A 26264-nucleotide genomic window follows, 5' to 3' on the forward strand; every position below is an offset into this window, starting at 1 on the left:
AAATATATATATATATATATATATATATATATATATTTATATATATATATATATATATATATATATATATATATATATATATATGTATATATATAATATAATATAATAGATTAATACTATATATTATAATATAATATAATAGCTTACAAGAATGAAAATAAATTAGTATTAGACTCACTTAATTTAGTCTGTTAATTTTAATTTTAATTTTAATGATATTAAAATTAACAGGCTTCCGAGGTCTTCCGAGATTTTTTCTTTGATTGGGCGTAGACTGCCGCGCAGATAGCTGATTTCTTCTACGGCTGCGTCGATTTGCGATTTAGTTTTTAGTGGGATATTTAGTTGCAGTTTTTTATCTAAAATGATTCTAAAGTGGTCCCAGTTAGTATAGTTATTAATGAGAAACTTTGAATTTAGAGTTTACCGTTATTCGAACCGGGGAGTGGTAGGAAGATAAGTCAAAACATGACTTTGAAGACCAAAGTATTTTTGCTATGCTCTTGGTAACACCGAAAACAAGCAAATCAGACATTTTTTCTGTCAATAGGCAAATACGTAGGCTCTTCAGTGGACAGTTGGTTCAGGTCATTATTTTGCATAGCTCTGAGAATCTATTTTCCCTTAGGAAAACAGCTTCTCTAGATTTAAACCTTAGATATTCGGTTATCTACACGTTAAAGCTTATTTCAGTTAAACAATTTAGTTTATTTTAATTAAAGATTTTTATTTAATCGTTATTTGACCTATTCGTGCCCATCAGACATAATAACTAAGAGACCAAAAAAGAATTAAAAATCCTAACTATTGGAAGAACGATACACTTGTTTACATTTATTCTGGCATGATTTAGTGTCATTTATTTTATTGTAAGTTAATATAAAAAAATTTAAAAATTTATTTTTCTTTCAGATCGCGGTTTGTGAAGAATATAGTTTACCGGTTGACCATCTTTCGAAAAAACGACCAAACAGCATAGCCGTGCCCACTCCACATTCGAACGTTTTTGGCGACTGGAATTTGTCGAGTCCAAACGAGGAAAAGGTAATTCAATCTTGCTAATGTTCTTCAAAAGATTACAGTAATCTTCCAAAAGAATAGAACCATTATCTAGAGTAGTGAGAAATTATTTACTCAAGTTCCACGGACAATATTTGATATATTATTGGTATTCATCTCGACATTAGGTTAAAATTATTATCTATTACGTTCACGTCATTTCAATTAAATAATTTTGTTTCTGAAGCAGTATTTGAAGTTATATATTGTTTCGAAAGTTGACAAAAAGGAAAAAATTGTAGCGATGACAATAATGGATTTAATTGGTCTGATTAATCAATATAATCCAGATAATCAAGAGGAGAAATATAAATTACTATATTCGAATTAACCATTAATATGGAACGCTAGACACTAAATTCATTCTCTGAAGCATCATAAGAATTTAAATATAAACAGATAGACAAGTCAGACAACTCTAAAATCCAACAATCTTCGATGCTCAATATTCTCGTTATCTTCTCCGCTACGATTCTTTATCAAGACCTATAATAAATTCCAGAATTCTCCAATCTGACCTTTACAACACATATAAAATTGCAGCTGTAAATATTTAGTAGACATCTATCTAATTTATCGTTTCTCTAAATTTTTGTATGCCGAACGATCCATATATGAGCGATTAGCAGAAAAACTTTTTTAGTAGTTTGAAACTACAGCGCATACTATACATTATGAAACTTCAAATAGCAGTTTTTTCTATTTATTAAGACACTACTGTATTGTGCATTTTGTGAAAATTATATATGTTCACCCTAAAGAATCAGGACATTTGGACCTTTACATAGTTCTTCCATTCCAACAGTGAAATGGTCAGGTTATGGAACTACAAATAGCAGTTTCATTTTTTATTAAGACACTACGGTATTGTGCATTTTGTGCAAATTATATATGTTTGCACTTTACAACTAGAAAATTTGGACCTTGACCTAGTTCTTTCATTCCAACAGTAAAATGGTCACTCCCATTTTTGCGAATATCTTCCTGGTGTATTTTTTTACTGGGTCTCTTTTTTCATTTTTAGTCGTACCTACATCTGATGAAGCGTACTACTTGATTGTCTTCCTAATCTGATCTTTTTAGCTAGTGTTCCTGCCTTCTATGCATAGAGCATCAGCTATTACTAGTTTGGTATTCAAACTGGACATATCAAATTTCTTCGCTCTTCTGGCTAATAATAAAAAATTAAATCCTAATATCAAATCAAGGAGATCTACGCCACCCATATAGTTTTTGTAGAGTATTATTATTTGGTTCACTTCGGTTCACTTTCACCTATGTTGACATTATAGTAATGATTTTATTATCAAACCAAGATAGTACAATGATATTCACATTGTTTATATTAGCTATTTTTTACCATATGATCTCTGACTCGCTTCTTCATCCCCTTCTCAGTTGGCATAATAATTCCTGAAACACGATTTACTGTTTGTTTTTAGAGATCAAAAACCACCTTTAGTCAGATATATCGTAAGAGGTATGCTGGTCAACTTATTGCTAAAAAACAACTTGTAATGTTGATATTTTGATATCGAATCTGCTAATTTGACAACCTCGTTGCTGCTTATACTAAGATTTGGTGCTCTTTGAGGGATAGTATTACTTTGGTAAATAGCAAGAAAATCAAATTCATAGGTTAATCCCGAAATATCCTCAGCACAAACTTTTTGAAGCCCCACTAATAAACTTTTCTTGAGTTTTACTGCTTTAGCAGGCTTCACGTTTTTGTACGTATAATCTATTCATCTGCAGCTATAAATTCCTCTTTTGGAACCACAAGTAGCTGTTCTTTGATTAAGCGCAGAACAGATCTGATCTTAAATAGTTTTTCATGAATAAGCTAATATTTTTCAATCATATTATTGTTATTGAAACGTAAGAAACGTTTTATTTCTTCTAATCTGCCACAGCTCATTTACTTTACTTTTGTGTGTCCAAGCGCGATCATTTCAAGTGGTTAGCCTAGAATCAGGCGCAGTTTCTTGCCTTGGTGTTGGCCTTGAACAGGTTGTCCATCGTGAACGTAAACGGGCATTGGTGTCACTTGAGCATTTGATCTATCTTCTGTCGCTGGCTGCACATGCATAAAGTGTCATTTTAATTGAACTAGCCTCATCTTGCTTTGCTTATCTTTACAGCCCCCGATCTTTACGCCCGATCTCATTTTGTTCAGTTTTACCCATATCCTCCAGTCAAAATTTGAAATATTTGGTGTGTTTGGTTTCGGAGGATACCGGGCTGGAGGTTCTATGGGAACGCCACTGAAAAAACCTTTCCCTTCAGCGCTCTGATTTCAGCCGCATGTCGCCATTAAAGTGTTATTCCGCACTGAATATCACATGTCATCAAATGACTGTCTGAAGAACTAGGTGTACTCCGTGGTTCGTCTTCGCAGTTCCGTTCCCGTACACTTATTTAATTTCTCTAGTGGCATTGCTTTCAGACACCTGTTGTTATTAGGCATGCTCCGTTATGTCTAATTATTTTTTATTCCAGTAAGAATCCAGTTTGGTATATATTAGAACCCTTTGAAATAGCCAATATCTATTCTGTTGGAAAATAGCACCTGCGACCAGCTTTTTATATACCTATTACAATGTCTGTGCCTTCCCTAACAATTTTATCCAACGGGTATACAGCTCCTTTAGTGTTGTTGTATTGGTGTAATATATCTGGTTTCTTCTTAGTATCATCACAAATATTTGGCAAATAATGTTCACTTGATATCAAAACGACAGACTGGTAATTACTTCTGATTGAAAATCCAAAATATGAGGAAAATGAAGGTAGCTCAGGAAATGGTAAAAACTGCTGCAAATCTCTGATTGAAAATCCAAAATATGAAGAAAATGGTGGTCGCTCAGGAAATGGTAAAAACTGCTGCAAAGAGGGTTTCGGTAAACTAGATATTTAGCGAAGCAATCTAGCAACTCGAATTTGATCACGCTTCATTATACATCCAATAATATCACATCATTATAGACTGGCATATACCAAAAGTAAACAAAGACCATTTAGGGTTCATCCATGTTTTTTTTTAATTCACACATAAATAAATCAACATCAAACGTTTGTTTTTCTAATTTTTAGTTACTATATTTTTTAAAACAGAAAAAAAATGATTTATGATCTAGTTAAAGAATAATTTAACTCAAAATATAAATAAAAATGTAAATGCTGGGGCCTGTTTGGACCCCACTTGGTCTCAGGATGGTTCAGTACAACATAACCTATAGTATCAAAAATGTCTTCAAAAGATATATATTTCAGTAATTTTCAAATTAATATGATCCAATTTATTATTTTTACTGAAAATAAGCCACAATGCTATTTTGACGTTTCCACTTCCTGTTCTGTAATCGTTCTCAAAATACAAAACATTAATAAATTAAACAAAATTTATTTTTTTTACTTGGTAAAAAATTCTTCTAATAATTTAATTTTATTTGCCTCCGTCGTATTGACAATTAAAACATTTTAAAGTAAATAACTTTAAAATGATATCAATATTTTTAGTTGCATTCCTAAGGCAATTTTATTGGAAGATAGCTTCAGAACAATATCAATATTAACTGATATTAGAAAATGACTTATTATTGGCGTAAAATAAACAGGTATATAAAAAAAATATTTGTAAACTTATTAATAATTGGATTAAACCAAAATTATAACAACATAAACTAAATTTTTTTTATAATAGAAGCTGTTCAAAGTTAAAACTACAAATTAAAATACAATGGCGGTAATCACTAAAAACAATTCACAAATATTGTTTACAATGTTTAATAAATGAAGCATCAGAACTTGACAAAGAGCGATACAAATATACAATCAGACAAGTTTCAGTTGGCAACTCCTGGATGACTACGGTATGGACTCCTAGAATATTTCGTTCCATGCACTAATTAACCCCTCTCGAAGTGATCTAAAAGTTTGAGAAGGATGCTTTAAATTAAGAAATCTGCCATAATACCCCACTCGTATTCTGGGAATCTCTGGGGCCAGGGCAAAAGATTTACTTCGGCCTATTCACAGAAGTTCATGGTGACTCTTGCAATTCCTGGCTCTAGATAGGGTATGACATGAACTTCCAAAACTTCTTCTATATATTACTGAGCTAAAATGTTTCCTCTGGTGAAGATTAAAAGTAACGTTGAACCATAAGAGATGGCATCAGGGGGAGATGTTATAAGCACAAAATTATCAATTGTTCAGACACTTTCTGCCATTTGATTCCTACATTATTTTACTAGGTACTAGTAGTAATATGAAATGCCAGGCCCATTGAAAATAGCAGATGTCCCATTTCTATTTAAAAAGCACAACACAAGTAACTGCAGCAACTACAGAGGCGTTAGTTGTTAGTTCACTAAATAAAGCATATAAAATCTACGACAAAATAGTAAACAATAGACTAAATGTTTTAACACATATACATAAAAAACCTGTCATGTTACAATCAACAACAACCTTTTACTTCCAGACGACAATAGTGATAAACATTAACAAGAAACAGATAAAAGAAACAATACGATTTAAAAATATCCTTAATAAAAATAAAAGTCATGGTATTTAAAGACAAATACAGTGAAAAATGATCCTCGAGAATGGACCAATAAAGCAAATATTTCATTTTAAGTGCTTGGGAGACGATAAAAGTTATGAATGCGATAATGAGATAAACGACAAAATGCATAAATTCCAAGCTATATGCGGTAAAATAAATAAATCATTACATCATAAAAGAAGATAATATTCAGAAATTAAATTCTATTAAACCATTGTCGTCCTTGACACATGTACGGAAGGGAATATAAGATATATGTTTTATAATTTTGTTAATTAATTCTGTTAGTTGTTATATATGTATATATATATATATATATATATATATATATATATATATATATATTTATATATATATATATATTCTATAGCGCCATATTTCCTATTGTAGACCTTAAAAAGCATGCTCTTTCGAAAACGTTTCCAGTGATCGTACAAGTTAATGTGTTTTGTTTCTTATTGTCTTGTAATTATTGCATGCTTCTTGGATCTTGATTGGCATATTGTTCAGGTAAGCTTTTTTTTTTCTTTACATTTTTTCTTTACTTCTGAGCAAAATCATAAAGATCTTCGGTTTGGGATCGACCGATTTTTGTTTTCTTTCTTTCGGCAAAAACTTCTTTGGCTGAGGTTAAGATATTTGACTTAATTTTTACCCAGCTTTCTTCGACTATATAGCGACATACACACACACACACACACACACACACACACACACACACACACACTCGCGCATTCAACTCAGCCCCTAGGAGCATGTGTGTACCATTGAACAGTGGGAGCCACATGTCCGAAGATCAAACTGGTCACAGTTCGTTATAAAGTGGTACCTATTTGATCCACAAGCCATGCTACCCCCCCTCTCTGTCTATAGCATATGCAATGTGTTCTATTTTATTTTTGCTGTCGAATTCTTCCAGTACTTTAATCATACCGAGGTTGTCCTCTCTGTTTTTGGTTTGGATCACTATGGATCTGCTTGATTTCGCAAATATATTTGAGTAGTCTATTCCTTTATCAGCGGTTGTCTTTAATATTTGTTTACATTTGTCATCAGATTTGAGAATGATTGCATTATTGCTTGTGGTTTTGGTGCTGTCTTGTTCGTAGTTTCTACTACTTTGTTTTCCACTGGGTTTTCTATTGTTTTTATTGTTGTTGCCTTTGATACCTCTATAATGTCTGCTTTTTTCATTCTTCTTTTTCCCTGTTCCATACGTTTTTCAATTATTTTTTCGTTCATTTTTTGTATGATTTGTATTTGCTATTTAACAACATCCATTTTTGATTGTTTTCGCTAATTTTTTTAGCTTTCTTCTCTTCAAGTTTTTCCTTTGGTTTGTCGGCAACTTTTCAGTTGGTTTAGCAGTACATTTGTCAATTTGGTTTGACTTTTTACCTTTTTTTTTTGATGGGTTTCCAATCTGCATTATCTTCATTGTTTTTTGTCTCCGTTATTTCTTGCCTTCTTGTATTTCCATTATGATCCGAGGGGAAGCCATTGAGTTTCTTGGCTGTTCTTTGATCTGATACTGTGATAATATAGTTAACTAGTTTTCAATTTTCGGTTTTCTTGTCTTTTATTATTTTTCGTAACTCAATCATCTGAGTGACCAGATCGTCGATTCTTTGCTTATTTCCAGCCTCCATTTTCTTCATCTTTCCGATCAATGTATCCATTGCCCGAGCTAGTTTGTTATTTTCTTCCACCTCTTTGGTTTTTTTGGACTCTTCTTCCGATTCCAAACAGTCTCCTCTGGAGCGCTGCCTTTTGCGGTTTCTTTCTTTCTGTCGACAAGGAAACTTCGGTAGATTTAGTAGATATATTGTCTTCGGTATTATCGCATACGTTACATGTGTTCCCACAAATTAATGAGAATACTTCGGTGCGCCACAAATGAGATGGTCAGATGACTTGAAGAAACACGCAGGCCCGAAGTGGATACAAACTGCCTACAATAGAGACGTGGAAGAAGGAAGAGGAGGCCTATATTCAAAATTGGACAGCAAGGGCTGTATAGATAGAGAGAGATTTGGTGCATATGAGATAGGAGGGGTCAGTATTTAAATCATTATTGTATCTAAAACATCTGGATTGGGGTTTAATTCTAGAGCATTATCAACTTCCAAATCTATTTAAATATATTAATTAGCAAATTATCTTAGTTTATATTATATAAGTTTAGTTCAATTAATTGTTTCTTCTCAACAATTTGCCTCTGTACTTTTGACTCTCTACTAAAACGATCAACTCTAATTAGCTCCCTAGCGAAAACTCCCTCCCTGGTTCTGCTTATTAAAACAGAACTCTTGATCAAAAACCTCCTAACAACCGTTTCTATCTCCTGTTGGCTGCCAAACTCTCCTTAGGTATGAATCTCCCGACGAATAGTAATTATTTTTTTTTACTTACAAATTCTGCAAACTGTTTATACTGCTAAATGTCCAACTTAGGATTTTTTTAATTTTTCACGAATTAAAATGTTCTTCACTGTTCAAAAAAAACTGATTTTATATTCGTCTTGTGTGGACTCGTTTTTTTTTCACTATGAAAATGTTCAAAACATTTTTATCTTGTATCTCTATTGTTCATATGTGGATAGATTCCTGTCACATTCAAAGGTTCAACATCCAGTTTGATTTCCATAATAACTATTCATTTAGAGACATAGATACATTGTTGTGCTTGGTGTAAAGATTTTCTGTGTACTAACACTGCGAGACCTTCTTTGACTCTGTTTTCTCTTGCAACACAACTATAGATCATCAGAAAGTCATCCAGCATACTTTGACCCTTTTCTTTTTCCTTTGTCTCTTGTAGTACACATGTATCTATATTTTTCTGGTTTTAATTATTTTCTTGTCTCTTGTGTTTAGTCTTTACGTTACAAGAATGTTTCTTGCATTCCATATTTCGTTTTTCTCTATCTCTCGCCGTCGTTGAATCTTTCGTGTTTCGAGGCATAATTCTGTTTCTATAAGTTATATGGATTTAAGTCTATCAGTATGGTACTAACCTGACTATAGGATTGCTCCCCCTAGTTTATAGCTCCTCTATCTAACCAACAAAACTGTAGGAAGAGTTTAATATTTAGCGATTTAAAACAGAGGATTTTAAAATGGTATTGCTATTGATATTGTAAACACACACATACGAAAAAACACTAAAATTAATCTAGTATGAATATTGGTTTTCGTTTTATTTAGTTATGCCGCCACAACCTGAGTGGTACTAATAACAAATGAAAAAAAATGCGATGAAATTGACATGTTGTGTTAGTGAACAATGCTTCGAATATCTTAGAAAACCAGAAGAATAAATACATCTATTCTTGCGAACATTTAATTTTACCTTATAACTCATAATGACGGTTGCTGTCTTATTAATATTGTACCGTATAATATGTAACCTCTTTTAAAAAATTTTTTTGCAAAACAATAGGTATGGTTAATATTTACAAGTTTCTAATTTGTATGGAATTTTTGGATACCCTGTGTACATAATTCTATGTATTATTAGCTTTACAGCATATAGAACATCCGAACAAGCTCAACTTTTAAAACCAGAATCCTTTGCATGCTGTAAAAGGAGGCTGAAGGCTGTTTAACTATTTACATTCCGCATTTATTTACATGAAAGAAAAGCCTGGCTCCGCTAGGGGAGGAGCAACCCCAGCAACTTAAACTATATTTATTGCCTCTACTTGACCAGCATAGAAAAGGAATCGTGTTTAATCCCCTACAGTTAAATCAATGTAAATTGTTAAAGTTCTACAGGGCGGTAGGACGAAAGCACTTAAAGTGAAATTCTTCCTACATACTTGACGCTGTAACTACCCCTAATTAAAATTTAAACGATTTGTTTTACCTGTTGGGGACAGTTTCAGTTAAGTTAAATTGCATAGCAGACTAAAGTAAATAATTAAATTAAGAAAAATAATATTATTGTATCTGCAATATACAGAGCGAAAATAAAATAGATGTTTTTCAAATACTTGCAGAAGTAAATCATTTAGGGGAAACTGGTTAACAGTGAGACACTTTTTTTTCATTTAACCATAAGTCCACAACTTTGACATATTTTATGTAAACATCATTTCTTCAGGATTGTACTCTCACATGCGTTCATTACAAATGAACAAATCAAATTTTAAATTTGAAAATTTTTCGGTTTGTTTAATTTGTATTTGACATAGAAGGTCAAGTTGTCATTTATCTCAGTGTTACCCATGCATGGGTAACATTGAGACAGTATAATATTTATACAGGGTGTTTCAAAAAAAGGTAACCCCGTCTCTAGGGTAGGTAAAAAACTGAAAAATAATTGGGGTTTGCTTTGTAAAAAATTTTTGTAACGCCATCCGTTTTCAAGATACAGGGCGTTGAAGAAAAAAAAAATTTACGCATTTTTTATGATTTTGCCGCAACTACTGGCAACATTGTAATGAAATTTTATACGAATATGTTTTGTAAGCTGATACATCCCATGAATTTGTTTTTATATCTGATTCTCATAGAGGGAGCTAGTTACACGGATCGTACTAAGTATTAGTCAATATAACTTTTTTAAGAGTATAATTATTAATTAAAATTTCAAGTAAACTTAAACATCATTCAATTTTACACGAAAAAGGTACTCTTGGTAAAACTCGATACTGTGTACCGTTTTCGGAATATTTTGATTTGAAAATTATGAAGTAATAATTGATGCTGGTATAAAATAGTTAGTAATTAAACAAAACTCACAAGAAGAAAATTAAATTAATGACTAAGAACATAAAATAAAATTTAATTACAGTAAGTGTTCAAAATGCCTTCCGTTTTCGCGAATACACAAGTCTATTCTTTTTTCTAAAGATTCCATTAACCTTTTAAACGGTAGGAGATCAGCTATGATGTCATTAAATTGACGTTGAATTCTTTCTTCCAATTCTTGGCGTGAATTTACCTCTGTAGCATAGACTTTTTCCTTAATATACGACCAAACTGTATAGTCCAAAGGGTTAAAATCGCATGACCGAAGAGGCCAATGAATCGGAGCTTCTGCACCTCTACCAATCCATCGATTCGGAAAATGATTACTCAACCAATTACGACTCCTACTATCAAAGTGTAATGGAGCTCCATCGTGCATAAAAAATAAAGATCATCGCTCGTTTAGCGTTAAATCTTCTAATATCTCGAATAAGGAATTGTTTAAAAAATCAAGATACATATCACCATTTAAATTTCCAGGTAGAATATAATAACCTATTAATTTGTTACCTAAAGTTGCTGCCCAAACATTAACTTTAAATGAGTGTTGGTAATGTGATACCCTTTTGACTCGTGGATTCTAATCACACCAGTAGTGTGCATTATGGGAGTTAAACATACCTTGTCGCGTAAAGGTGGCCTCGTCCGTAAAAAGAATGCATTTTAAAATATTTGGATTGTGGGCTGTCCTTTGTTGCAATGTTTCACAAAAATCCACTCTAACCGGTAGATCATCTGGCAAGAGCTCTTGGACTTGTCTGTAATGATAAGGATGTAATTGCTGTTCCTTCAGTATCCGCCAAGTACTTAAAGAAGAAGTATTTGTTTGTCTTGCTATATTCCTTACGCTAACTATTGGATCTTGATCAAGAAAATTTAAACTATTATTTTCTTTATTAATTGTTCTTGTTGTTCTTGGTCTACCAGAATTTATTTTATTTGGTCTCACATTCCTAGTTTCTCGACAACGTCGTTCAACGGCTCTAAATGTTTTTTGACTTGGTAAGTTTCTTCTAGGAAACTTTACAAGATAAACAGATATAAAAACAAATTCATGGAATGTATCAGCTTCCAAAACATATTCGTATAAAATTTCATTACAATGTTGCCAGTAGTTTTGGCAAAATCGTAAAAAATGGGTAAAATTTTTTTTTCTTCAACGCCCTGTATCTTGAAAACGGATGGCGTTACAAAAATTTTTTACTAAGCAAACCCCAATTATTTTTCAGTTTTTTACCTACCCTAGAGACGCGGTTACCTTTTTTTGAAACACCCTGTATGAAAGACAACATAAATAAAATTTAAGTTACAAAATATTTATTTATATGAAAAAAGAACAAATAAAAAAACAAATTAAGTTACAAAGTACTTATTTATTAAAAAAATAGTGATCGGAATTAACATACATTTATTACCTAAATTGAAATTTATTACGAATGGGAAAAATGAATTTTGCCGTTTAGTATGATCATAACAAACTGGCCTTGCCAATATCATCTTAATGTCTTTTACTGAAATTGTGGCAATATCTGAAGCTGTGGGAAAGTAAAATTTAGAATTAATCTCCCCACTTTTCCTCATTAAACTGGCATCCACCTCATTTGCATCTGTTACACAAGAAAGCAGCTTTTCGATATAGTAAACTGGTTTTGATTTAGTGTTTTCTGGTTAAAATTCTACCAGAACATAATCATCGACCTTAGGAGTTCTTGATAAATCTTTAAAAGCTGTTGGGTCTACTTCCCGTTCAAAATGTTCAGATAATGCATCAGAATGCAATTCTTAATCTGCTTCATCTTCATCACTCTCTTTTATCTTTCGCTTAACACTTTTTGCTTTCTGCAAATTTATTGCCCCTATACTTTTTTGCTTTTTATTCTGCCATCTCGGAAGTGTCAGTAGCTATTATGCTTTTTCCCTTTCTTCGGCTTTTGGATGTTTCTTTACTAGGTTCAGCCGTAAATATCTACGAATCTCTTCTGGAATTATAAATCTATTTTTTTTTAAGTTTCCTCGTGAACTGGATCGCGAGAGGGGTTTGGTTACCCATGGCAAAAAGTTGATGTCTGTGAATATTTTCCTGTCGAATGCATATATTCCACATTTTTTAAAGGGTGAGGTAATATTTCCTGGAGTCATTGCCTTCTAGTACGCTTCGCCCACACAATCTGCAACTTCATAAATAGTAACTGGCTTTCCAGGATGATACATTAGCCAGCTATCTATGGCAGCATTATAAGCCAAGCTGAAAGGCTTATAAATACCAACATCCAAAGGCTGTGGCTTATTGGTTAAATATGGTGGAAAAGAAACAATGGTAACGTTATTTTCCTTAACAAGATTTATAACCTGGATAAGAAGGTAACTCTTGTGATTGTCATAAAGCAAAATACTTGGATTTTGCTTTCAACTAGAGGTGTGTAGAATGAAATGTTCCATTTTTTTCAAAAATAGCTCAGAATTCATCCACCCGGACGGAGACGCAAGTCCTAAAGTACCAGATAGAGCACCTGAAATCATGTACTCCTTAAAATGAACGCGTGGAAAAACCAACGCAGGTGGTAAATGATTTCCTGAAGCACTTACAATTGCACATGTTTTTACAAGCACGCCTTTTTCTCCACTCGTCACTTTACTAACTTGCTTTACTCCTTTTTCAGCTAAAACTTTCGATGATTTTTGTACATAGCCGTTTCGTCAAGGTTATAAATACGTGTGCCGTCGCTAAATCTTTAATTGCATTTGTTCGCATTGGATAAATTATCGAAAAACAACTCTACGTTGTGGTTATTAAAGGATATAGCCCGTGATAGACTACATCCTTCGGGCGTTCTCAACGTAATATTTGGGTTTCTTTTTATAAAATTTTCCATCTATTCCTCTCCTGCCATTTTATTAAGGGATCATTGCAGAGGTGTCTTAAAATTGTTTGTGAATGCCAATTCATAGGCCAGTTTTCTGCAATCCCCAAGAAGTAATCCATAAAACGTCTGCGAGAATTTAATAATGTAATCAGCCAGGATTTGTTCTTGGTTGGTACTAAATATTTTATTTACTGCGTAGTTAGGCATATATCGAATAAATTCGTCTTTACTGGACTTTCTTTTTTGCACATGTCTGAAAAAAATAAATATTGCAACTATTTGTAGAGCATTATTAAGCGCAATTTATTACCTAGCTAGGGTTTGGAAACTAATTTGTTCCTGTCTTGCTACAGATCTAATGCTGCGATCAGTTAGTACAGCTTCAACTGCCCTTCTGATGGTTTCTTCCGAGAATGTTCCATGATTTGTCTTCCTCGGTGGATTTGTGGGCATTTTTGAAAAGTTTCTTTTAGGTATACTAGAGATTTTAGAAAAAAATGCAAAATGTAATTTTTTATAACATCGGAGTAACAATGAGACATGTTTCAATGTACCCCGTCTCACTGTTACCCGTCTGCCATAACACTTAAAAAATATTATTTTTTATTATTATAAAATTTAGTTTGCATTGCTAAACTATGGCATTATGTTTACTAATATACACACAATGTCATAGTAATACTAAAAAAATCCTAATAATTAACATGGTTTTATAAAAAATTCTTAAAGTACCTGTATTATTTGACTAAGTGCCCACCAATCACACTAAATCACGATAAATGCTAAACTGAAACTGCACGGCCGTCGAACATATTAGAAATCAGTAACCTTGAATACAGGAAGCACGCACAAGTAATGATATCTACACGTGGCGAGCACCACGTGTAGGGTTCCTTAAAAAATCGTTTAATTCGTCTTCAGAATAAAATTAAATGCAAACTGAACCCTGACTTTAACACATTTTATGAAGATCTTACTATCATTGGACGAATGCTACTCCACTGACTCCTCTTTAATATTTCAATTATTCCACTTAATCATTTCATGTTTTCTTATAAACAAAACGTTCACCATTCTCCAATGGAACTATTCTTGTTTAGAAAGAATACAAAAACTTATTTTAATTTACAATCCTGATTTTATTTGTTTTCAAGAGATTTATTTTAAAAGAAATCATTGTGGTCGACTTAAAAATGTTGAAGGATATTATTGCATACGTACTAACTGTTCTAGAGCCATTGGTGGTGCTTTCATATTTGCTTCAAGCTATATATACTTCCCTCTTCTTCCTTCCCTCTTCTTCCTTCCCTCTTCTTCCTTCCCTCTTCTTCCTCTTACCACTAAGGTAGTACCTATTGGTACCTAGTGGTAGGTACCAATCTTGAAGCTGTAGTAATTACTGCATGGTGTCCAATAAAACTTTCTATGTAATCTATATATTCCTTCCGACTATAAATTAAAAGAAGCAGGATTGATTAATCTAATTTTCCAGCTTCCCCAACCATTCATACTTATGGGCGCTCATAATAATATGTGGGGATCCAACCGTACATTTGGAAGAGGTAAAATTGTTGAAAACGTTTTAAAAGTATCTGGTTCTTGTGTGTTCAATATGCCCTCAGATACACACTTTAACTTATCATCTAATAATTTCTCTACTATAGATCTTCTGCGATCATCTGCGACCCTAAATCAGCACCCTTTCTTTTCTGGAACACTTGCGATGATTTGCACGATAGTCAGTAATCATTTTTCCAATATAATCTCTTTATATTCCTATCAGGAATATACTATCCTCAATTACTGGAGTCTAACATTGGCTGATTGGACAACATATACCTTTTAAACGGAAACCTCTTCTCCGCTCTAACTTTTGATTCAGATTCAAACATTGCCCCCAAACAAATAACCGACTGTCACTTTAACGGCTGACAAGTATGTTGGTAAAAAAACATCGTCTCTCTCCCGCAAAATGGTCCCTTGGTGGAATTCAACATGCGCAGAAGCTATCCGCTAATTCAAATTCGCTCTCAACGAATTGCGCCGCAATAATAGTCCTGCAAATTTCTCATTCTTAACAATTCATACCTTCCTAAGTTAGGTCTAGAACAAAATAAAACATATACAGGGTCACAAATCTAGTAATAAGGTTCCTAATCTTATAATAGACGACAAAGTTATCTGTGATAGACAATCGATTTCTAACGCTTTCGCTCTTCACTTTGAAGAAAAATCTTAAAATAAGAATTCCTATTTTGCGTCCAACTCCTCTCTTCTACCTACTATCATAAATAATTCTATTGACCCTCTTGACATTACACAAGCCAATCAACCTTTTACCCTCTATAAACTAAAATTAGTCATATCCTCATGTAGAAGCAATGCAGCAGGCCCTGATAACATCCCATACATTTTCTTAAAAAAGCTATCCGATTTCTGCTTTTGCAAACTACTGGTTTTTTTAATCTTATATGGGATTCCCAGCAATTCCCAATAAGATTTTGTCATTCTATTATTCCAATAAGGAAAAAGAATCAACTCTCCTCATTACCAAAGTGTTATCGTCATATTTCTCTTACTAACACAACCTGTAAACTTCTTGAGAAAATGATTAATAAAAGACTGCTATGGTTTTTGAAAAAGTACAATCAAATTCCAAATTTTTAATCCGGGTTTCGACTTAATCAATCCACTCGGGATAGCTTTGCCTTCTACAAAACCACATTTCAACAGCACTCAATGATCAACAGCTCAAGACCGCAACGAGCCAAAATACTATGAAAAAAATATAATTTTACGTTTTTTTCAAAAAAATTTATTTATCCTCCACGTACGTTTTACACGTAGTTACAATAGCACTTATTGAGATAATATGGAACAACAGTCGTAGATAGATTCAATAAGCTAGCTTTTGGCCTATTCCACTGCGATCTTTTTAGGTCTATTGTAGTCTTCTAATCCTAGCTTATATTCTTTAGCTTGTCCCTTTTTAAAAGGTATAATAGCTTCTAGACTGAATCCACCTCTCTTACCAAAGGAAAAAAAAAATAGAATGTTTCACATATTCGTGGAAAACATTACCTTATACTAAGCGGAAGATGGTCAGTTACAACAACAATACGATGGATTTTATGAGAAGATGTTTACAAATTACCAGAAGGGACAGAATAAGGACTGACGAGATATGGAACCAGATGAAAGTAGAGTACTTAAAAAGAGTAATGGAATGGTAACTTCCAGGAAGAAGAATGAGAAGGGCACCAGTTATGAGTGAGAGGATAAAAAGCTGTGGAGGATTAAAATGGCGAACTCTTAATGGGAAAATGCCGAAAAAGGCTAAAAAGAAGAAAATATTTACCATCTCCATTTTCAACAAACTTGTTAGATCATGATTTTTCTGCCCGTATTGATTTGCAGCTGCTATAATTAGAATCTATTGAATTACCTGGCCGTTTAATAGGACCAAAAATCCTAAATTTTCTAGAAAATGTTATATTCTGGTTTAATTAATGATGCTCCGACAGAACTTATGGATTTTGTACCATGTTTGCCCAGCTCTTTTCAGTAAAGAGATTTGTCACGTTCTTGACAAAACTAATGAAAACCAGTGGATTGGAAGACGCGGTCCAATGAATTAGCCTCCAAAACATCCAGATTTTAACTTTTGTTATTTTTTATTTGGTGTAACTTAAAATAGTTGGTTTAGGATGTTCCAAGAGAAACTTGTAATCAACGTTGAGTATGAATTGGAGATGCATGTAGCGAAATCAGTACTAACAATGGAATTTTTGCATGAATGAGACTAAATTCACAAAAAAGAATCTTATAAATAGAGTCTCAGAACAGTTTGTAAATAAATAAAAGAGGTTAAAATAATAAAATACTAAAATTAGTTGCAGAAAATTTGGTGTAGATTTGTAAATGCCAGATAAATTAAGAATTAAATATAAAATTACAATTTGTATTATTTTAGAAATAATTATAAAACTTTAAAGAAACCAGTAGAAATATGTAATCAGATACCCTAATATCTCGGTATACTTTTTAGAAGTAATCTACAGATAACATGATATATTTCATTTAAATTCCATTTAAATTTGAGATACGTATCAAAGAAAAGGAGTCTGAATACTACTCCTAATAATCAAAGCAAAATTCATTGTTCTATAAGCAGACACCTTTCTAATTACAGCTTTAGAGAATCCGTTTAAAAAGAACATATTACATCTTAAAGAGAACGAAATCCCTTGTGATAAACACCAACATCTTGTAATTGGATCCCATTTCTTAACTGTAGCTCTCAAATTTCGAGCGACTTATATTTCTTTGTTTACTCGCTAACGGATCACAAGTATGCCTTGAATACATATTTTCTTGAACGTATTGAGCTTTCTCTGTTCCAAACTAGTAAAACCCCTTTAAGCTTGTTTTCGTCACATTGTCGAAATACACTGGAAAACAAATAAAATCTATTTTTAATTTTTAATTAGTCAAGTCAAAACCAATAATATAGTCGCATATTAAAAACAATATTTTTTTATTTAAATTAACTTACATGTGGCACCTATGGTCATTAGCACGAGTTAAGATTTACATATAAATATAATGTCATATAAATTACAAAATAATGTAGTAACATAAAGAGAATATAATAAAAACATGTAACATAACATTTATATTTTGTTGAGCAGTTGACTTTTCTCGAGGAATTTGATAACCTTGTTGATTTGGTCTGTGCTATTTAGGACCCCTTTGAAGATAGTACTGATATCGAGCTGTTGGCGTATTTTGGCATAAAAAGAGCATTCTATAAGTATATGTCTGATTCGGAGAGTCGTATTGCAGTGATGATTGGTTGTGGAGATGATGTCATCAGATAGTCATGAGTTAGACGGGTATGTCCTATACGCAATCTCCGTATGATTGCCATATTTTTTCGAGATAAACTGGGATAGGTAAGTAGGTTCACTGAGGGTTTAATTTCATGTAGCGATGAAGTAACTTTATTCCAGTGAATCTGCCAGGTGGATAGATTAAGCTTCTTCAGTCTAGCTTTGAGATCGTTTCGATTTTTTTTGGCAAGGCAATCAGCTTTTTCGTTACCACTAATACCGACATAGGATGGTACCCATATCAGAATGACAGTTGTATTTTGGTTTATAAGAAGCAGATATGTGTCATGAATATCTTGGACGATAGGATGGTTGGATCATTAATTTAGTGTATAGAGGAAAGTGAATCAGAGCATATTATGGCTATGTGTGTATTTGGATATTGTTGGGGATATTTGAAAGCATGTGAGAAATTTTAGAGAGTTTGATCGGCTGTTGTACAGTGGTTACAGAATATCCCACACTACTTTCTGTCTTTGACGAGTCAGTGTAAAGAACTATGTTATATTTATTTTTGTTTATAAGTTCTAGAATGAGAATTCTTAATATACTAAACCTGGTATCTTCCTTATTAAATTTGGTGAGGGAAATATCATGATTTGGGAGTATGTTGGTCCAATAGGGATTATTGGAGAATGGTAGAGTTTTGGTTTCAGACAAATTTATATATTTTAGTAACGGCTGTAGAAGACTAGGAATAGGATGTATAATTTAGTTACATGGGGATGGATATAATTAAATGATATATTGGATTGGATAAATTGGAAGAAATTGTAGCAGCATAGGAGAGAAGAAGGTTTTCTCGCCTAAGCCATAGAGGAGGTTCATTAGCTTTCACAGTAAACACTTTCTGTCGGACTAAAACGGAATGCTCCAAGACATAGATGAATAGCCGTATTGTGTACTGTATTTAGTGAATTTAAGATTGATTTTTATAGACGAAATATCCATAGTCGAGCTTGGAGCGGATTAGTGATCTGTAAACGTTCAGTAACGTAGCTTCTTCCGCGCCCCAATGATAATGTGAGAGTGTTTTAATTATATTTAACCTTTTTAGGCAAACTCGTTTACGTTCCTGTATGTACTGTTTCCAGGTTAATCTTGAATCAAATATCAGCCCTAATATTTTGCAATTATCAACAACCGGTAATTTGAAGTTGTTGATAGCGATTTCAGGATTAAAAGAACTCATTATTTTGCTAAATTTAATAACTTTGGATTTAGAGTGGGACAGGGTAAGTCCTAGAGAAGCTAATTTGTTTTGTAGGTCACTTACTTCTAATTGTAGAATTTTACTAGTACTTGCGTTGGATTTACCATGACAGTACAATATTAGGTCATTGGCATATAATACGCATTTGATTGATAAAGCTATATTTTCACTTAACTCGCTAATCGAAAGAATGAATAAGGATGTGCTTAAAATTGAACCTTGAAGAACTCCATCATGTTGGATGTGTGGAGAAAAAAGGAAGTTATTGACAGAAACCCTGAACGATCTAGATGTTAGTTTTTGATAAATGCGTATATGTTGCCAGTAAGGTTACATTCAGAAAGTTTGTCCAGGATTGCGTTTCTAGAGATGGTATCAAATGCGCCATAGATAGTTGCTATCAAATCTTGCTTGCAATTAATTGCGTTGGAAATATGGGTTTGGATTAGTACCAGATTATCTTTTGTGGAGCGCTGTCTTTGGTAGCCACATTATTCCTTTGGAATAATCTTGTGTTCTTAAAAATACCATAAAAGACGATTCTTGATTATTTATTGCATTCGCTTACACCTAGTGCATGTGAGGGAGATGGGCCTATAAGATTGTGGAAAGATAGTTGGCTGATTTGGCTTGAGTATTGGTATAACAATAGATTTGCTCCACCGAGATGGAAATTTATGGGAACTCCAAATTATATTGTAAATATTATATTGACAAATGCTTTAGGAATGCATAAGGAATATCATCAGGCCCAGCTGCGGTGTTTCTACTATTAGCTAAGATAGAATATAAGTCATGATGAGATAAAGTAATATTATTAGTTTTATTCCTGAACTTCTCTTCGAAATGTTTGGTAAAAGTTTTAGGAATAAGTTCATGTGAAGTGATCTCTATACCATTTGAAATTAAACGAGTAATTTTATTATTAGTTTTCTGACCTTAAATTTGTCTTATTTTTTTCCAAATTTGCTAGGATTGGAGTTTTCGTTAATGGATGATACGTAATCTTGCCAGGATGATTTTTTACTTTTTTTAACTACGTGTTTGGCTTTGGCTTTAAATTTTTTGGAATTTATTAGATTTTCAAGGCTTCTATTTTTTTGGTATTTATTTAAAGCTTTTTTCTTGGAAAGGAATTTTCTAGGAAGGCAATTATTTGTAATGCTGATAACGAAAATTATTCTGGATTAGCACAAATTAATTTTTCAATACTTGAATGGAAAACAGATGAACAAATTTAAGTTTAGGGGGCTAGCGGTAACTAGTAAAGAAGGTGATTCGAGACTTGTGTCAGTGGAATGAGTTCTTTTTAAGCCAGAGTTAAAAGGGACAGATACTGCTGTTGTAGACTGTTCATTTCGGATTGTTATGTCAATAGGTGGGTTATTTAAATAGATTTCTTCTTTTGAGGAGGGTGAAAGAGGAGATATACTAGAAGGAGAATCAAGTGTGATTTGGCTAGAAGTTGTATATGAAGAGGGATTGCTAGATATTTCTTGAGAGTTAGGACAGGAGTCTGCAATGTGTCCAGATTGCTTACATAAAAAACATTCAATTTTGTCCGAAGTAATAAAGATCCTATAATTTATATTTTCATATGAGATTACCATTGAAGTATTTAACTCAAAGTATTCTTTATCTGGTATCACAAAGACTGAGCGTCAAAAACTAAAGATGTGAGCATATTCGTCTTCCGGTGAACTACCTCGGATAAGCGAGATAGGGGAAGTAAGTTGTAATCCAAGTTCATTTTTAAGTGCTTGCTCTATGAGTGCATTCGGGATCGAAGGACACACATTAAAAAGTAGTAGCCTCTTTGCAGGTGTAATAAGTCTGCGAATAGATATTATTCGATTTCTAACAGAAATAGTCGGATTATTTTTTAGGAGATTATCTATTACGGATAGCGAAGAAAGATAGATGCAAATATGCTGGTTATAAATACGTGAAGCAAAGGTAATTTCTTTAGGGGTAAAAATTTCGTAAATTGCTTTTATGTAATCAAATAGCACTACGTCTGGGATAGCGTTCCTAACAATGGCTTGAGTTCTACTGGGACATGATGCTATTATAGATTTTTTCTGTGTCATTTTGGTTACTGGAGCGAAGCTAGGTTGAGCTGTTTGTAATGATGCCATAATTTGATTTTAATTTTTTGGATGCCAAAATATTAAGTATAGCCAGAAACGACTGGCTTAATTTTAGCTGTCGAAATTTAAGTGATATCGACCAATATCATCCAATTTTACCTGATAAACAATCACATTAAACTGGTAAGTTTTTATTAAAAATACTATTAGTAGAAGCCAGGTGTTCACTTGTTGGCTTCTGAAATAAAAATGAAAAAAATACAATATTAAATTATTTAAATGAGAAGTCTATTTATCAAGTATAATCATAATATTCTAGAATAACTTTATTATTAAGTAACGCAGTCGCTATTATTACATTCACAAGATTTAACAGATTGCTTATTATCATTAAGTATTAGGTACTTTCCATCTTTACCTTAGGATAATCCAGGAACCTGTTAAAGTAGGACATATATAGATATGTTTTTAATATTGTTGTGCAACTATTTTCTTGTGGCACCTTAATAAAGTTTACTATTTTTATTGGTAATAAGACCTAATTTTATTTTAAAATAAGTTTATTTTGACTTATTGATTTTCAGCTCAAAAATCGTTCTCTAATAGGTATTTTAAAACTTATTTTAAAGAAAAATTGTGGCTTATTTCCAATCAAAATAGTAAATAGATATATTTTGTTGTAGTCGAATAAATTTTTCGGGATATATTGAAAATATTACGAGACACCTTAAACTTTACTATTGAAAATATTTTAAGCTATAATCATTCATAATTCAGTAATACCTTAATTTCAAGGTGTTAACATTATCCCCACATTCAAACAAGGAAAAGATCCTAATTCCGTTCATTCATAGAGTAGAGACCTTCCTCATTTATATCCTGTGCACTAAAAATTTCGGAGCGGTTGATTCAACATAGATTGGAATGGTGGCTAGATAAAAAGAAGTTACAGTTTTAAAGTTTGGATACAGAAAAGGTTGTATCACTATAGATGCACTTGTCACATTAAAAACCGACATTCAAAACTCATTTTTAACTCCTTTTCTTAACTTTTCCTGCACAAAAATTTATCTGACAACAAGCAATAATAAACTTATAGGTCCTCGTTATAATAAACGGGAACTACCTACCTGCGTAGCTCTACTGCAGATTTAAATAAAATTTCCGTTGAAAATATCAGTTTTAAAATTATACATCATGCTGATTAATTTGTTATGTATTCGTCTACCCAAAACTCTAATAATTGTATTTAAACTTTAGAAAAAATACATGGTCAGTCCAGGAATTGGTTTTAATAAAATAAGTTTCATATTGCATCCAGTAAATCAGCTATTTTAACTTAATAATTCTCGATCGCGGAGTTCGGTTCTGCATCGATAACTATAATGTTGTATTCAATATGGACTCCGAATATTTTTAACATTAACAAAGTTTAATGTAAGTTACAAATTGTGAATCTTAGTGATAAATTGAAATAAACTGTAAGTGTACAAACTCTTTACATAATATCCAGTTAAATTAGCATTAAAGTCAGCAAATTGCAACTATTTGTTATTGTTGTCAATAAACAAATCCAGTTTTGTACAGGGTCGGACTTACTTTTCACAAACGTTTATCGAAATGAATTCAAACATGGAGTCATACAACAGTTCTACAATACAAGACCATCAAAATCAAATAAACACATCACAGTCATACTCTTCGGCAGCGTCGAGAGTGTAAGTCCCAAGCAATTATTTTTAGTGCCTTAGAAAACACCAAACTTCAAGACTACCTTCTCCCACTTGGAAATATAATTCAACCGAAAAATATAATCTTCTCTTCTAGATTAGCTAATAATCGCATATGTATGTATTTATCCAATAAACAAATAGTGGACGATTTTATGAATAATCATGGTCAAATAGAAATACAAGGTGAAACTGTCAGAGCAAGAAGGTTAGTTACACCAGCGGAACGTTTTGTGCTCTCCGGCATATGTCCTTCAATACCGCACGACTTGCTAATCAATGAATTACAAAAAATCGGCATAGTTCCTGTCTCCCCCATGACCTTCCTCAAAATAAGTGCTTCTATGCCTGAGTACAATCACAGTTTTCGAAGACAAATCTATATCAGTCCTCACAATCTAACACTACCAGAGTCATTTATTCTTGTTTTTGACAACACGACATATAGAATATTCATTTCTCAAGACAGTTTAGTTTGCTTTAGATGCAAGAAGCCAGGACACATCGCTTCACAGTGCTCCGAACCACTAGCTCAACTAAAACCCAATTATAGAAGATAATATTATTGGTCCTATATTTGTAGATGGTAATTTGACAGCGAAAAAATATTTAAGCATGCTAAAAGACGATGTTCTTCCTCAGTTGGCTAACTTATATCCCAATCCAATAGATCCCATCCTACCGCATGAAACTGTCTGGTTCCAGCACGACGGTGCAACATCCCATTATGCTTTAATGGTGAGTAAATTACTTGAATGAAATCTTCTTCAATAAATGAATTGGACGAAGGAGTAATATTGAGTGGCTAGCTTTGGATTTTTTTCTGTGGGGTTGTCTCAAGAACAAAGTATACGCAACACAACCAACTAGCATTGAAGACCTCAAAGAAAGGATAACGACAGAAATACGGAATATTTCACCTCAAACTTTAAACAGATTTCGGGACGAGTTTTATAGGAAACTGTGTTATTGCCAACAACAAGGTGGAGAATATTTTGAGCATTTATTTTAATGTAATCCAATCAATTACCTCGGGTATTCTATGAATTCATTTTCTTGAAGAAAATTGTACTTAATTTTAAAATTTTACCTTGTATTATTCATAATAGACCCTACATGATATAGTTCGTTGAGATTAGGTTGTTAAGGAGCTTTTAAAAACATAAAAATATACAGAGTGTTTCATTAAAAATACAGATTATGGACTATGCCAGACTTGCGTGGATCACATTCAAATTTATGTTTAAAAAGCGCACATTTAAATTTATAAGTTAAGGTATCTCAACTTTTTTTATTATTCTAAATTAAGGACACAAACCATTTTATTCCACAAGTGGTTTCCACACTGTATAACAGCATGCTGAAGGGAATCTGCTGACTAAATTTGATTACCAATATTTTTTGTATGGACTTTTGTTTAACATTGTTGCTTGTTAATTATTACAATGTTATTTCCTTTAAAATGGAATATTTTCTTTTGGGTTACCATGTCTTATTTCGTTGTAAGCTAAGATAAAAGCAAAATGTTAAGAATTTTTATATGCTTGTTTATTTCTAACAAATATTGAATATTTGAAATTATATTAAATCAGTAAACGATACGATTATAGAAAAACTTATGGGATAAATATGTAGTTTAATAAAATTTGTTTAGTTTTTATTTTTTTCGAAATTTTTCATTGACTCACCCGTGTGTTTGTGTAATTTTGTTTCTCCCGTTCACTGAAGTGTTAACTACGTAGAAATCAATTAAGTCAGATGTCTTGTTTGGGTCCGTTGGCCAATAGGTGGGTTTGTCTGTAGACAAAACATCGCATTGTAATCATGTTGTTGCTTTCAGTAGCTCTTGACCGTTATTTTTAGTTAAGCTCCATTTTCGTATTCTAGACAGCGTGTTTCACATTAAGTAATATATGATTCTCTAGCAAAAAGTGTTTCTGAGATAAGGCAAATCTATTTTTTCTAGGACAAGAACTGTTTCCAATCTGTGTGTTGCTGATTTTGGAGCCAACTTAATTTCAATTGCATAATGCAAAGTTGCTTAGCCAATAAACTAGCAGATCTCTAAATCATTTTAGGTGAAAACTTCGTTCGAAAACGTGTTTTATAAATAGTTTAACATGAAAAGTTTAAAATAGGTTTTTTATCTTGTGTTCTACAATTTTAAGCGGATAAATTATTAAAGCTGAATGTGTGACAAACATTTTTAGTAACATAACTAAACTTTGTAAACTTCCAAACAATATCAATTTCATTGTATAAGTTACCGTAAAAGTTTCCGAGAATTTAACTTTTAAAATATGTATTCTTTTTGTGTGCATGGTAATTTTTTAGCAGAATCAGCAAGTAGGTGTTGTTTTCATTTTCTTTTCAGACTTTAATGAATATTTTAGCATAAGCTGATTATCTATCAGACAATGAACTTCAAAGCACATTTGCATATTTCTAGAATGAAACATGAGTTGTACATCAATCGCAGTTTTTAGCACGCGATATTTCCATTATCATTTCAAAATTGAATACAAACTCATTTAAGCTTTCTAATTATTTTAGTTTTTCACTTCTTAATATTCATTACAAATGTTATTGTAAAAATAAAAGCCTGAAAATGCCTAATTATCTCTTAAATGGATGGTTCTAATTATACAAAAACAGGAGTAATTACACCTAATTTTCAATATGAAGATTTGAAATTTGATGTTTGTAACGTTGTAAATTTACCATTTTTTTTATGTGATTAGTCACTGTGGGTTTTTAAATACAACACCCTGTATATTGTACCTTTAGTAAAATCTCCACTTTAATACTAGTTCAACCGTATACAATACTTTCGATTTTATCTAGTCAGGAACATCTTAAAAATATAAAACACCTAGAAACGAATAATCGTTGCAATAAATTTTTTGAGTCAAACTATGTACAACTAAATTTGAACATATAATTAAAAGTTAATTACATTGCTAAATTAATGTCTACCTAATCGAGTGTTCAGAATGTCCTCAGTACAATTTTATTCATCATCGTTACCTCACTAAACTGTAATCTACGGTCGAAGTTATCTTCATTTATTTCTTGAAATAACTGGGTTTGGT

At 32.4% G+C, this 26264-nt stretch overlaps 1 protein-coding gene across 1 annotated transcript in view; it reads left to right on the plus strand.

Moving 5' to 3' along the window:
- The window catches only part of LOC140451611 (uncharacterized), a 258028-nt gene that overhangs the window by 20379 nt on the left and 211385 nt on the right, over nt 1-26264 (plus strand). The window contains exon 2 of the mRNA XM_072545458.1: nt 913-1044. Within this exon, the coding sequence (XP_072401559.1) occupies nt 913-1044 (132 nt within the window). The remainder of the gene's footprint in view (nt 1-912; nt 1045-26264) is intronic.

Source organism: Diabrotica undecimpunctata, chromosome 10 (genome assembly GCF_040954645.1).
Source record: "Diabrotica undecimpunctata isolate CICGRU chromosome 10, icDiaUnde3, whole genome shotgun sequence".
NCBI lineage: Eukaryota > Metazoa > Arthropoda > Insecta > Coleoptera > Chrysomelidae > Diabrotica > Diabrotica undecimpunctata.